Genomic DNA, 14,185 nt, shown 5'->3' with positions numbered 1-14,185 from the left:
CAAGATGAAAACTGTAAAGTATGCCACGCCGACATGAGTCACTGCCGAGCTCAACTTACACTTCGCTAAGCTTACCAAAGTTGGAGGGAGACCTTGGGGATATCATACTCTTGTTTTTTAAAGTTGGAATACATCCAATTTTTCGCTTTGCTGCTCAACAATTATGTCTACGACGGTGATGCACGCTGACGCCCATACTGCACTAGACTAACGGTCGGAGCAAAGTACAAAAAGCTAGAAATGATTGGATCAAAATTCCAAGATATCAAACAAGCCCACCACATCCTCGCAAAGTTATAGTGTAGACCTTATCGCATTCGCGCAACAAACCACCGCGTTGAATTGTAAACCATCCTACCCTCACCATGTCACCGTAGCCCCGTCCGTCCGCGTATTCACATGTATGTATGAAACAGGGTATTTAGTATGTAACAACTTCATCTTATAAGGTACCGTTGATGTATGCATGCATTGCAAAACGTGCAATGCTGTATGCTGTCCGTCCAAACAGTTCCTTTTCTCCCCCTTTTTCGTCGCCCGTAAAGGTACGGATGATCTGACAAAAGAAATTCGTTACAAAGAGATGTGGTAATGTGTTACGCCTTCTTTAGGCGTCGTCGTCAAGAAAAGAAACAAAACGAGGCTTTCTCTAGCCCCTCGGTGCCCCTCAGAAGATAGATCGAATGAAAGAGTGTGTGTAGGATGTGGGTTCCTCCCGACTTTCCGCTTCGTTTTAGTCAATCAGACAAACACGAAAGACAGAGAAAAAAAGGGGAATGAACAAGGTATAATAAAAGATAACGCCCCACGCCCAAATGGTATATGTCGAAAGTGTTGTTGATGTTGTTGTTACATTCATGAACAGCATGGTCTGAACGTCATAAGGGGGCATGAATTTCCCGCAATTTTTTTCACTCCCCCCACCGCCAGCGCCACCATTACCTCCTCTCCTCAGCTCCTTCTCGTCATCTGTATCCGCCAACCTGCTGCGCGCTGGCTTGCTGCTGCTGTTGTTGTTGATGTTGCAAATTCGACGTGGAAATACTGGGTATTCCCGAGTCACGCGTCCGTCGGCTGATACTACCCGTCCGATTGAGCATCACCGTATGGCCCAGCGACAGCTGGCGCTGCGCCCTCTCCTCCGCAAGCCTTTCCGCGTAGCTGCTGGCCACAATGGTCTCCCGCTCTCCACCTGCTGTTCTGTCGAGGTATCGACGGCTGGCCAAAGGTTGTATTACAGGAGCAGTGGGAGCGCTCAGCCTCGAACTTATCGAGGTAGGGACCATGCGCCTGCGGGGCAAAGCCGAAGAGCCAAGCGGAGTGTTGTCGGGAGGAGACGAAGCTTGACTGGTGAGTTCGCGTGGAGTACCTCGCAATCCATTGACCTCTGTTATGGCCCTGGACGGGGTGCGATACCGGTCCTCGTCCTCTTCATTAAAGACTTTTCGGGAACGCAGCAGCAAAGATGTCTTGCGGCCCTCGGCAGGCATCTCATCTTGTTCCTCTTGTCCTACTCTCCGGCTCCTCAAAAGCAACGACGACCTCCTGCCATTGACTTGCTCCTCCGGTTCCTCTACCGCAACCCGACGGTTCCGAGCCAATAGCAAGGACGACTTTCGCCCGGGTGTACCAAAGTCAACTGGGGTAGCTGGCACGGCTGAAGTCCTGGGACTCGGCAGAGCACTCGCAGCCAAAAGTGATATCCTTCGCTGTTCCATTGTCGTTGGAGCCCTAGGACTAGTGACGCTCGGTTGTGGCAATGCTGTCTCTACCATAATACTCGATCGTCGCCGGCCTGTGATGCCTGTGAACTTGGCCGCCGTTGTTGGTGTTATGACCTTTTCAGTCTCGCGGTTGGGAGCTGCGGACTGAGCTGGTTTGGACTGATTAGCTTCATCCGTCAATGCGATACACAGCTCAGTCAAGCTCCTGCAGATGCTATCCGCTTTCCTTCGGAGCTGCCGATCCGTGACACCACTACCATAGCCCCCAACAACACTCGCGCCGCTCGATATCGGCCCCGGCTGCCCGGCAGCACCAATCATGGAAGTCAAAGCCAAGGCGTCGTTTGCTGCCGACTCAATGGCATTGAAAACTTCAGCGCTGATCAGACCCTTTGTCTTCAACAGGGCTGAGAGGAGAATGGGTTGTGTTTCCCGTGATGACGCATTACTAGCCGTCTCTCCGTGGTTAACAGTAGTCCCTCCCGATCCACGCTTCGGCGACGCGGACATGGTTGTAGCATTGGTCGTCGCTGTAGGTGGACGCTCCTCTGAGCTCCTGGAATTTCCTGCCCCCGCCGGTGGCTTCTTCCCCGTTCGCTCCAACCTGTGAATGCGAGACTTCAAGTCGTCCAGCTCATCCCAAACCGTGGAGGGGTCCGCCGTCGATGTCGAAGAATCCGTCCCTTCTGCGCTTTGATTGGTCTCCGCGTTCTGACTGGTTTCCGGTCTTTGTGGCTCAGGAGCTCGGGGGACCAATGGAGACGAGTTGTAAATCCTGCCGCCAACGGCAAGATTCGAGTTCCGAAATTGCGAATTCCTCCCCACAGATGAGATGTCAGCAATTGACGATCTTCGTGTAAGTCCGGCGCCCGCCTCATAAGCATCCTGAAACGCTATCTGCCGGGGGGTTGGCGGGGCTTGTCTGAGGGACGTTCGGACAGACTGGGAGCGACCGAGGTCCTCCTGAGCTGTGTTGGTGATGAGGCGATCTCTCGGGATACCTCGAAGATTCGGTTCTCGGGCTGCTTGTGGGTCTGAAAGCAGCCGGCTTCGGGACGATGTTGTGTCGCGGGAATCAGAAAGTCGGCGGTTGGCTACCTGGGGCGGTGATGATGTCTGATATGATGGTATCGCTGTAGACAGTGGTCGACGATGGGAGGAATTCCGGTTTATGCGTGACTGTCCGCCAATTAGCCAATAAGCTACCGCGCAATTTTCAAGGGCGAATAGCAAACACCCCAAACAAAGCGACTTACAATTGCGCTCTGATCCTCGGTCCGGGTTTGCGCCGGCCGAGGTGCTGGATCCTCGCGGGCAATATTCATGAAGATCTCGGCCGTATTTTCATTGTCGGAAGCTGCAGTAGCTGAATCTGGTGGTGTCATTCGCGACATGTCGTCATCCCGTTTGCCCTCCAGGGCCCTCAATGCGCGGTCTCTCTGGGTTGAGTTCGACATGTCCCCCTCGTTTGTATCGCCCACAGTGCGCCCGGGATCGTAGTCGGAGTCGAAGAACAGGTTATCGCGAGATGTCGAAGAGCGTAACGACCGGGTCGGGGAAGTGCTTGCTTGCCCTCCGGAGTCGCGACCGGAGGCACTCGGGACAATGGCGGGTTTGGAAGAGGCTGGCGGACGGGATCTCCTCTTCTCATTAACCTTGCTCAACTTGATGGTCGCGGGCGGTACCGGTTCGCGTGGGCCCTGCGCAGTATCGATGAAAGGTAAAAGTCCGATCGACGTCGTTTGGCGACGTTTCCCAATGGGCGTTACGATAGATGCAGGCCGGTATCTCGACACATACGGGCCCCTGGCGGCACTATGGCTATCGCAGACGGAAGAGGCTGGGCGCTTTGAGCCAATAGACGAGTCTTGTGCTGTTGGCGAAAAGGGCTGGAACGTCGAGGCTCGAATGGCAGCAGAGTCTTGTAATCGCTTGTGGGCTTGTCTTGGCGGTGTTTCTGCGGATCGTTCTTCTTCTTCAGCAGACAGCTGCGGGCGTTTGACGAAATTGTGATGGAACAGGCTAGTCGGCTGGGGTTGCTTTTGTTGGTTAAATTGTGGTGGACTGGCAGGTGCGCCTAGCTGTAGGTCAAAGGGTAATTGCGCAGGGACTCCAGCTGTCGACGAGACAGAGGCCCGTCTAGATTTATTATTAGGTGAAGGTGGGATGTGGATGGGCTGCAGCGAAGGGGGGAAAAGTGATGCGTCCTTTTTCAGGTCGGCGAAGCGAAAAGCGGGAAGTTTGGATGAGTTGTGGTTTTGACGGTGCGTATGATGGTCATCAGCAGTCTGTACGGCAATGCCGTTGCTGGTTGCTAGGCAAGCCGTGGTACTGGCAGTTGTTGTGCCGGTGTTGTAGGTGTCAAGGTTGGATCCAGGCCCAGGCAGCTGGTTGGTGTTGGAATTGGAGGTGATGACGGCGGAACCTGAATTGTGCTTGTTGCCCCCTGGAGTTCGAGTTCCGGCGCTGTCCGTGCCCTTGTTGGTGCCGGTTCCTCTTCCACTTCTGCGCAATTGTGTGCGTCCTGTGGGTTGGAAGCTGAACGAGTCCACTGTGAAGTGAAATGTGGAAGCAGCCCCAGGGGCAAGGCCCTGGCCCCCCAAACTGGACGATGTCATGTTGCAAAAACTGGACCCGCGCCGTTCGACGCCGTTGCTCTCGAATCCCGGACTGTGGGCACTTGACGTGCCTGTTCCTCCACTGCGCAATTCGGAAATCCCCTGTCTCCCCTGAACCGATCCACGCCTAATAGATCGTCTTGGGCTAGGTATTCGGGCCTCTTCTTGTTAGATTCCACGCAATCTGTGGTTGGATTGGCTTCCACTCTCAGTTGACATGACAATGACACGGGACTTTGTCCACGGGAGAACAAGGCGTGATCCCCTTGGGCTAACGGCGGCCCAGTCGTGCGCATGAACTGTATACAGGCTTTGAACATTTAACTCATGGCCCGAGTGGATATACAAGATATTAAAATTGCAATCGATAACGAAACTTGTAAAAGGGCAAAGGAGTAAACAAGATGATGGCGGCAAGGATGAGGGTGGAAAAGAGTGGAGAGAACTTGATATGACAAGCGAGGAGACCACTCGTACCCAGCACGATAACCCCCGATGAAATAAGATGAACGGGTGATGCGACTTGACTTGGGCGGTCTCAACCCTAGATGAGCATGAGCGAGCACAGATGGTCGGTGAGCAGCTCCCAAGCAAGGAGAAATATGAAATTGATGGCGTTGACACACATACCAACACAACAGTCAAGTCACGGGTGAGGCGACTGGTGGTTGGAAGAGAGGGTTGAGTGTTCCTAGACACCTGACGGTTACCTCATGCCACTAATGCCAGACACACACGACTCGAATATCGACGAGCCCTCCCTCCACTCGGATTGGTATAAGATGACGGGATTGGCCCGAGCTGCAGAACTGCTGCATCGTGTACCGGAAGATACTATATGTAAGTGTTCTGCAGGGCGTGCGCCGTCAACTGGAAGCCAAGGAGCTGCGGAATGATTCTGCAATCCCGCCTCCAGATAGACGGCCCGTCAACTGGGCGTCCAAAAGTCGATCGTCATCAGTCATTGGGGGCAGCAGCAAGGGATCGATTGGGGATCCAGAACTGCGGGAACGGAACGAAGGGGGGACTGAGGGGGTGGGTTTTCACTTTGTCGTTTGTCCGAAAGCCGTCATCACACCAGCCTATAAGGAGTCTCAAGAAACCCTTTACAACAAGTTCAAGAAGAAGGCCAATGCTAAGTCCTTCTTTTCCGGCTCCTCTTTGGCCATGTGCGCATGAAGCTAAGAAGCGGAAGACTAGGTACCTTACTGCACGACTATAGTGGTTCAGGGTCTGGTAGGGCGAGCCGGCGATTCAGGCTTCTGATTGGGCTGTCTCTTCCACCTGCAAAGGGGCAAGTGGACGATCATTGGATGTTGAATGTCATCATAATCTAGAATACCTCTATTCTACACCTTGCAGTCGACAGCTTTCTCGTGCATGTGCTATAGCGCTAAAATGAGTGAGTGAGTCTGTTCGGTACCTGAATCAGCAGTATTCTAATGGTTACATGTCGTTAGGAGAAGGTGTTGAAAAGAGTCGACCACGGCTAAGAGGCGGCGCAATCTACCGTCTGCCCACACGCCCAACCCGTCTTCAACTGGACCCCGCATGTCACCTGCCTCTTTTCTCTCTCTCTCTCTTCCGTTCGTTTACATATTATGCGGAGGTTTGGGAAGCGACGTCTCCAGTTCGCATTGATTCCTCATTAATATTGGGGGTTCGATATTATATTCAGAGGGTAATATGTCACCCCGACCCCGTGATGCCGCGCGTGCCGTGTCATCAGGACCTTATGGTCAGACGGGTCTCCGGTACACTAGTTAGGTAATGTTCCCCCACGTCCCCCTTGTTGGGCTCCTGAGTCCTACCTTGAACCCCAGTGCTTCATGGCGACCTCCTACCGGCCAAACCCCCCTATCCCCCCGTGCTCTAGCAAAGAGTTTGGGGGGGGGGGGGGGGGTCAATTAAAAGGTAGGCCCTGCCGTGCTCGACAAAGGCTTTTCTTTGCTAACCGGTGTTAAAAAAAAAAAAAAAAAAAAAAAAAAAAAAACAATTCATAAGGTTACCCCTTGGCTTGGCCTGTGAGGCTAGGCTTGCGAGTGTGTAAGCGAGGGGGGATCTACGCGAGGATGAGGCCGGAGCAGAAGCGAATATGTTTTATCCCCATGTTAACTGCCATATAGCGGTAGAACTAACGATAAGTGAAAGGTTGAGGAGCAGTCAACGTGGTAGAAGGAAGTTTGGAGAAAAGAGCTACGCGTCACCATGGGCACTCCAACACCAGAGAGGTTCCCATGATAGCGCGACTTGACCCAGCCTAGCCTGATCTGGGCTGCTCTCTCCACGTCCAAGAGTCCCAGGGCTAAGCAAGTGGCATGCGCGGAGGCTGAAGGCGATCCTGGTGACGACGACACGAAACCTCCTCCCGTCTGTATTGGGGTTGGTTCCGATCTCCTGCAGAGATAGGCGGAAATCGACCAGGGGAAGGGGGCAAAGAGAAGGGTCTACGAGATCCGCACGAAGCGACCGGCAACTGGTCAATGCCGGGTACTGTAACTTGAAGTGGTCCTCTGTGAGGTGGTTCAGGCGTGCCAGCTGTCTCGTAAACGTCGATAGCCGAAAGCATGGCCGACATCCTGCTTCCGCGGTTCTTCTCGGATGTGGTGATCCGTCCGGTCTGTACAGGACCAGGAGGATTGGTCCTGGTTGCGGAGATCGGTTGTGTGCCGAAGTCTGAAGACTCGCAAAGTTGGGGACTGAAAAATGGCGGCGGCCAGGTCACGAACTGTATCCCATAGGCGAAGTCTCTACAGCGCAGCGGTTTCTGTGCTGGCGAAACTGGTGTTTTGATTCCATGTCTCGGGAGCAATCGCCAAGGTTTACAACCTGGAACCGACAGGCACTGGAGCCCGGATCTGAGGACTGGACCAGGCGAGATGGGTACCATACGGCGATACAGGTTACCGGTGTGTGATGTATGGAACTGCCAAAGCGGTTTCGTCTCGTTGGATGCACATGTATGTTGCAAATAACGCTGCTAGAAGCAGACCGGCCCAGACCGTTTTAAGGGCATTTTCATCGAAGGGCCGCCGAGACCGAATCCATGCGGCGCCGCCGAAACCTGTCATCTCTTGGGTCAAACGAGTGGTGGGCTTTCCGAGTGTCGCATTCCATCTTTACAAGAGGCTACACTACTTTATGTAAATCTTTCGAGGCGGGAGACACATTACAATCGTGAACGTGGAGCCATTTGGGTTGTATCTGAGATGTCTCATGCACGCTCACAGGTTTGGAATGTGTGCATGTACAGTATCGGGCCAGTGTCAACAAGGAAGGCATTGCAAGGCAAGAGAAGGGGTCCATACTATGCAGTAGGGTAGATGGATGCTTTTCTACTGTGACAACATCATCAATCCGTCTTGGAGAATTCGTGATGCGTCGATTTTTCCCAAGGTCATCCCCGTGATGATCATCGGAGTGACCGACCTTTGGAAAAATAACAGATCGGCGTGCACAGCTCGTCGATCACGGTCGATGTTGAAGAGGCGACGGTTGTGGTGAACCCGGAGAAAGGTTTTCCGCTCTCGATGAGAGTGGGAATTGGTCCAAGTGTCTCCCCAACAACACGAGCCAGCTTCCACAGCGAGGAGAACTCCACGATCAGCTAAACGGTTATCCTTGCCTTGTCTCCGCTCTTGTTTCAGCTTTTGGGATCGGTGTGTGATTGGTTGTCGGGTACTGTGGTTAATTACTCCACCTGTTCCAACCGAGAAATTTTGCCATGGACACAGTTGAAAAGGATGCTGCAACGCACTGTACCTAGGTACTTTTTGGAGATCCATCGCTGCGCTGAGTGAGTGCACATGGAGCAGCGCGCGTCGGTTCCAAATGCAAATTCCACGAGACGTGTGATCATCAACTGGCTCGAAGCCATAGGAAGCAATACAAATAATTCATATCTTAAACACAAGGTTCAGACCTAACAGACATGATCGAAGGGGTCTTTCGAGTCAATATGTCTCAGTCTTGTCTGTATACATACTGCGTGTTGTATATTACCTTGGGGACTCCTATGCTACACTGGCCGCCAAACTTTTTTGGTGGATACAGAGGGATTGATTCATACCGTGACTACCTACTACTCCAAGCTCCTCTTCCACTTGGGACGGCGGGGACCCCGCTTCCTTAGTTGTGACTTTTCTGCAGAACAAGAGCGATGTGGTGTAGTCGGCTCCGTTAGTGTGAGCACTGCGGCTCCGTGGAGTGGATACAGACGGACGGACATCCGGTATGGGAATAGCATCCGGCCAGATCTCCGACCGGCGGCTATAGACGGACACGCGGACCTCGAAGCGAGAAGATTAGGTTACGGCGTAGCAGCTGTTCCCATGCTATGTATGTAAGCGCCAGTGGCAATATTTTAGGGGACGAGTCGCAGATGTGAGCCAGTCGTTGTCAGCTCTCTGCATCGCCTAAACTTATCACGAATCCCTCTCGTGAAGATCGTAAGGAAGCACATGGCCGAATGTGAAGCTCCAAAAGCAACTTCATGTCACACTGTTGTCAATCATGTCACTTGTTTTTCCAACTTTGATTTCCACAATATCCTCACACTGGTTGCTCAAAACAAGGGAAAGCTGAGCAAAAGAGAGTGAAAGAGCGCCTGGGTGGTCATCCATTTCCATCAAACCAAGGCGCGACATCCAATCATGGACCACGACAATTTGCGTGCACGTGCCGTCGCACCGTCTATTTTTAGCAGTGCATTGTTTTTGGAGCCAACTCCAATCCCCAGCCGTCAGGTCGACGTACCTGTAGCCGCCGGCCGCTGTAGCTGGCAGCGGAGGGCCGGAGGCCACCTGCGACGTGCTTCTGATTGGCTGTGATGAAGCATGCCCCCTTGACCCAGGGGCACCCAGCAGCCTGCACGCAACCAGGAGGAGCAGCACAGAAGAAGCGACACTATTCGCTCGCTTGGGCGCAAGAGAGAGATCCAAATGAAGAACATATCCATATCCTTCCATTTTTCGATAGCATCTGAGGAAGCTAGGACATCCATGTGAAGGGCTGAAGATAGCACAGGGCAGCAGGGCTCTACGCAGTAACTTGCACTTGTCGCCCCAAGCTGTGGGCTCCTGGAACTGAAGCGTTGCTTCTCTGTAACCGGCCAATGGTGAAGCAGCATGCAGTGTATTCAGCGTGACAGGGCGGATACCCATCGAAGGAAAGGCTGTTTCTGGTTAGAAACCACATCCAAGGTTGGAAAGGCGTCGCCGACGGCCAATGATCCCTGTTCCCGTTCAGGTTCTTCTGCCCTGGTCCCACTGCACCGTGTACCTGCCTACAGTGTGAGAGTGAGCGCGTCAGAGACCAGCAGGGAGTGCCGTGGGTGCGTGTGCTCAACCTGAGGGAGGTGCCTGCTGTGCGTGGGCGCAGCGCAGCAACGAAGCACTTCTGACACTCCGTCACAGGTCGTTCGCTCGTCTAGTGCAGTAGCCCTCTGCAGCACCTCTCCACCCGTGCTGTCTGCTTTCTGCACGCTGCTTCCAATTTTGTTCTCTTGTTCACAACGAACACAACCTCACAAATTCCACACCCTCTTTCCTTCTTTTCAACAACGTCACGCCAAAGTGGAAGAAATCGAGGCTTGACCGAGGTCGCTTCCAGGTTCCCTCGGCGCCTTTTTTTTTTCTCTCCCACATTTACCTTTCTTCGTCCCCAGTATCCATCACCCTCGCCTCGGAATTCCAATTCGTTGAATTTGCGACCATTCCCATTTTCCTTCTGGCCACCCACCCTCCTTCGTAATTCACCCATCCTCCACCCCAATTCCTGATCTCCTCTTCTCCTCCACATCTTCCCACCCCAATCCCTCCACCTTTCAGCCTGCGAACTCGACGAGGAAAGGTTACCATTTACGTACCAGGACGCTAAAAGAGCTTGGACCGCGCAGCGCACGCCAAAGGACCAGTCTGAATTGGAAAGCCCAGGACAAAGAAACCTCTTCCCCTCTTCTTCCTGCTTGTCTTTCCGCAGTCCTTCGATTGTCACAATCAACCACGACCCCACGACCGCTCTTCTTCTCCTGCCGTCTCGGAGGCTCTGACCCTACGACCTTTCGACAGACCCCGATAATAATAATGTCTTGACGCTCTAAGGCTCCTTGATCACCAGCCCGTCCTCGCGCAACCGTTCTCTTTTCGTCCGATCTCGATACCCGCGAGGCTCCTCATTGCGACTTGTGTGTCGACCAGCAACCACTTCAACCGGCGCTCTTCATCTGCGCATTCACATAATTCATTTCTACCTCGCTGCCCGGCGCCATTGTCTTGGGCACAGGCTTGATTGTTTTCCTTCGGGTGGGATCACAGTCACAAGTCGATTACAGTTGGGGAAAGGAAGGAGGATTCAGCAGTGCTGTCCCGGCTTACCCTCAAATTTGGCTGTTAACCAACACTTACGGCCTTATTGATTCATCCGTCTTCGTTCCTATTTTTTTTTATCACCAGGAGCGGATATCTAAAAGTTCCTTAGTTGTTTTTTCGGACAAGATTAACTGACAGGATCCTTTTCTGCGATATCGACATCGTGGTTTGCGACTGGACCGCAGCAAGCGAGGGTCAAGTCCAGGTCCACACCAACACGACGGCCACAGTTGGCCTGTTTGCACACACCAGGTATCGAACATGCCTTCGGCCACGACGCGGCGGTTGTATGAGGATCAGATCCCATCTTTCATGTCCGTGTATGACCTGGGCCCAGAGGGCATGGACCAACAAAGTGCCATCACCGTGGTCGACCCGCAGTCAGTGATGCACCTCGAGTCCGAAAAACTACCCGGTGATACACAGCCAGCCCAACTACGATCAAATGCAATGCATGCGGATGCTGCCCACAACCATCACAACAGCACGTCAAGCCGAGCAACCGAGTCGGCTGAATCATCGCCTACTACGACTGTGTCTTGTACGGATTCTTCAGATCTTTCCGATCCGTCTCCGTCATCTTCCCCGGACTCGCCAGTGAACCTAATACCTCTTTCCACCTTGGCGCCAATGCAACCCTTCACAAGCGACTTGTCTCGCATGGCCAGTCTCTCGGTATCGGACCCCAACCTTGGGCAACGCCCCATGACCTCGCCTGCGCCGCGGAGACCCAAAAACATGAAGGGTCTTTCCATCCAACCACCCTTCAACTCCCTTGCTTCTTCTCTGGTTTCCGAGCCTTCCTCTCCGTCCTTCATCAAGCCGACAATTCCTGGCATGAAGCGGAAGCCAAGCCTGCTCAGCCTCAAGACGAACACTTCAGAGTTGATGAACCGCACAACATTAGAGGTGCCCCCTTCACCTTCGGTCCCTCCCATCCTCCAGCGCCGTGCATTGAAGCATTCCGCCTCGACCCCTCACATGCTCTCTGGTCTGAAGTCTGCAACGTTTGGTCCAGCAGGGGGGATGACAATACCGACTGTATTGGAGCGCAATGAATCTGGACTGTCGGAATTTTTCAGGCCATCGAGGCCATTGGCACCCAGTGGCTTGAGCTCTACCATCCTGGAGGAAGAGGCGCCAATCAAGGCACAAGTTGCGAACAAGGCGATATACGAGGTTGACCCGTACCACGAGGTGGAGAATAACGAGGACCAGAAGTCGCCTGGCTATCCCGATGGGCCAGTATGCATTTACAACGATAACGTTTATTTGTATCTTGAGCCCACCGCGGAGGAAGCTGCTCGCTTTGATGTGGTCATCAACGTGGCGCGCGAGGTCTCGAACCCGTTCAAGGTTGGGATGGGAAGCAAAAAGGATTCGAACTCCCAAGGGAGACCAGATATTGACTCCCCAGTACCTGATACTGCGGCTACCACCTGCAGCTTTGCCACAGCATTCGAGTTTATCCCAGAAAGCGATACTCCAACTACGCCTAAGGCTCAGTCTCTCAAGGAGCCAGAGTACATTCACATCCCATGGGATCACAACACGGATATTGGAAATGACTTGATGACGCTTTGCGAAATGATCGATAAGAGGACTAAGGAAGGGAAGAAGGTCCTTGTTCACTGCCAGCAGGGAGCCAGTCGATCGGCTAGTCTGATCATCGCCTATGGAATGTATCAGAACCCTGATCTCACTGTCAACGATGCTTATCATGCCGCACAGGCCAAAAGCAGGTGGATCAGCCCCAATATGAGGCTGATGTACTGCCTACAGGATTTTCAGAAGGAGGTCTCAAAGAGGAAGTTGATGACCTCGAGCTTCAAGCCACGCCTGGGGAGAAGCCCCTCAAGGCACAGGATGACTTTGTCAGTCGATAACATCGACCTACCCGTAAAACAAGAGCCATTGACTGCGCCATTACCAAGGGAGGATGTTGCGTCGAAACACGCCACACCTAATCTTAGTCCAACACGAGGCCGAGGGCACTCTACGCCAAAGAGAGGAGAGCCAATATCGCCAGGTCCATCATCCGCTCCTTCGAGCTTTTCATGGGCCATCAAGGAAGACGAGAGGGATCCTGGAAGATTTGGTCGCTTCAACGTTAACTTGGGCATCAAGTCTCCCGAGCCGGACAGGGGAAGGCCATCCACCCCATCACCCCCGTTGAAACCGAAACCTTCTCGCGGACTTTTTGCTCCCACGCTGGCAGAACCTCCAAAGTCACCTGGCTTTGGCCCACCTCTCGAGGCAGCCTTCTCCAAGCCACCACCATCCCCGGGTTTTGGCGCTCATCGGTTCGGTTCACAGGCAGGATTCGGGTTTGTGCCGTTGACACTAGGAGCAGCGCCAACGTTGGGTGCGCCGCCAAAGCGCAAAGTGAGCAAGGATGCTACGTCTCCAGAAAGGCATATGGCTGTGGTGCGAGACTTTGAAGACGCCGCACTCATGTCTCCGCGTGCCGAGACAATGACAGCGAACCCTCTTCATGAGCCCTTCGCGGGCATTCCCGGCATGCAATTCGTGGAGGTGCCGCCTACGCCAGGTGAAGGGTTGTTCTCACCTCGGGAGGCACTGTTTCCCCGCGACACTTGCTATCCGTTTGGGCGGCCAAAACAAGTGGCAGACCCTAGGAGTCCACCAACAAAGGGAGAAACCCCTATTGTTCGGTCTATCGATGAACTGCTATGAGGACGCCGGACAGTCTGATTCAGTCTCTGCAGGGAAAAATCGTCCTTTGTATCAATATCATTACTGTACTCATTGGTTCAACATTACTATGCCAAGCATTGAAAGGTGGCGTTTTTTTTTTTCTTTTTGCGAACTTTGTTCTTTTTGTTTTTTTTTTTTCTTGTGCGCTGGTGGTGTGGTTTGGTAAAAAAAGGGTATCAAGGCTCGGGTCTGTGGTGTGGAATGCGATACACGTTTGTCCCGACCTTTTCGCTTCTGCAAATTCCCCTTGATTGGGTGGCCTACTTATTCTTTTTTCCTTTGTTCTTCATGTTTGTTTGGGCGCTGTTAAGCCCTCTTCTAGGTTGTTCTTTTGTTGATAGGTTGTTTCAGCCCGACAGGCACACACACACACACACACACAGTGGGAGGGAGGGAAGGGCATCGGGGCAACGGATGTGTTCCGATTTACATGGTGAAAGAAAAGAATGAATTCACACTACTATTTACTGGTTCAATTGCAGTTCCATGGCGCTTCTGTGTCCAGAACTATATGCACATCTTGAACATTTGATGTGGACAATGAGTAACTGTCAAACACTGAGTGATCTGAACATGGGAAGAATTGTTGCAGAGATTTGATGGTATCGACGGTATTACAGATCTACTCGGTTTATCGAGAACATGTTGAAGAGACATACAAACATCTGGTTCGTTACGCCTGTCTAAAAATATTGGAAGACATGAAAACCCAGGCATGAGTATATCAGAATTGACAACTCCTGAGGAATTTAAGTCC

General features: G+C 52.8%; 3 protein-coding genes across 3 annotated transcripts; 1 reads left to right on the top strand and 2 right to left on the bottom strand.

The window, feature by feature from the left end:
* Positions 1–965: 965 nt before the first annotated feature.
* Positions 966–4,342, bottom strand: B0T23DRAFT_314158 (uncharacterized protein; the record flags this gene model as incomplete). Its single annotated transcript, XM_062834787.1, has 2 exons — positions 966–2,903; positions 2,981–4,342. 2 exons carry the CDS (start codon positions 4,340–4,342, stop codon positions 966–968), a joined length of 3,300 nt encoding a protein of 1,099 aa, XP_062694001.1.
* Positions 4,343–6,353: 2,011 nt separating this feature from the next.
* B0T23DRAFT_376936 (uncharacterized protein) lies at positions 6,354–7,641 on the bottom strand. Its single transcript, XM_062836998.1, has one exon. The coding sequence runs from the start codon at positions 7,230–7,232 to the stop codon at positions 6,648–6,650; it is 585 nt and encodes a 194-aa protein (XP_062694000.1). The 5' UTR covers positions 7,233–7,641; the 3' UTR covers positions 6,354–6,647.
* A 2,905-nt stretch (positions 7,642–10,546) lies between these two features.
* B0T23DRAFT_112045 (dual specificity phosphatase) lies at positions 10,547–13,518 on the top strand. The gene has a single exon (XM_062831875.1). The coding sequence runs from the start codon at positions 10,972–10,974 to the stop codon at positions 13,405–13,407; it is 2,436 nt and encodes an 811-aa protein (XP_062693999.1). The 5' UTR covers positions 10,547–10,971; the 3' UTR covers positions 13,408–13,518.
* The last annotated feature ends 667 nt before the right edge of the window (positions 13,519–14,185 follow it).

This window comes from Neurospora hispaniola (genome assembly GCF_033458365.1).
Source record: "Neurospora hispaniola strain FGSC 10403 chromosome Unknown B0T23scaffold_3, whole genome shotgun sequence".
NCBI classification, from domain to species: domain Eukaryota; kingdom Fungi; phylum Ascomycota; class Sordariomycetes; order Sordariales; family Sordariaceae; genus Neurospora; species Neurospora hispaniola.
Note: the sequence above shows the minus strand (reverse complement) of the source record. Positions and strands in the feature narration are given on the sequence as shown.

Excerpts from the sequence above, each read along its gene's own strand:
- B0T23DRAFT_376936 (XM_062836998.1), bottom strand. The coding sequence starts at position 7,232 with ATGGTACCCATCTCGCCTGGTCCAGTCCTCAGATCCGGGCTCCAGTGC.
- B0T23DRAFT_112045 (XM_062831875.1), top strand. The coding sequence starts at position 10,972 with ATGCCTTCGGCCACGACGCGGCGGTTGTATGAGGATCAGATCCCATCT.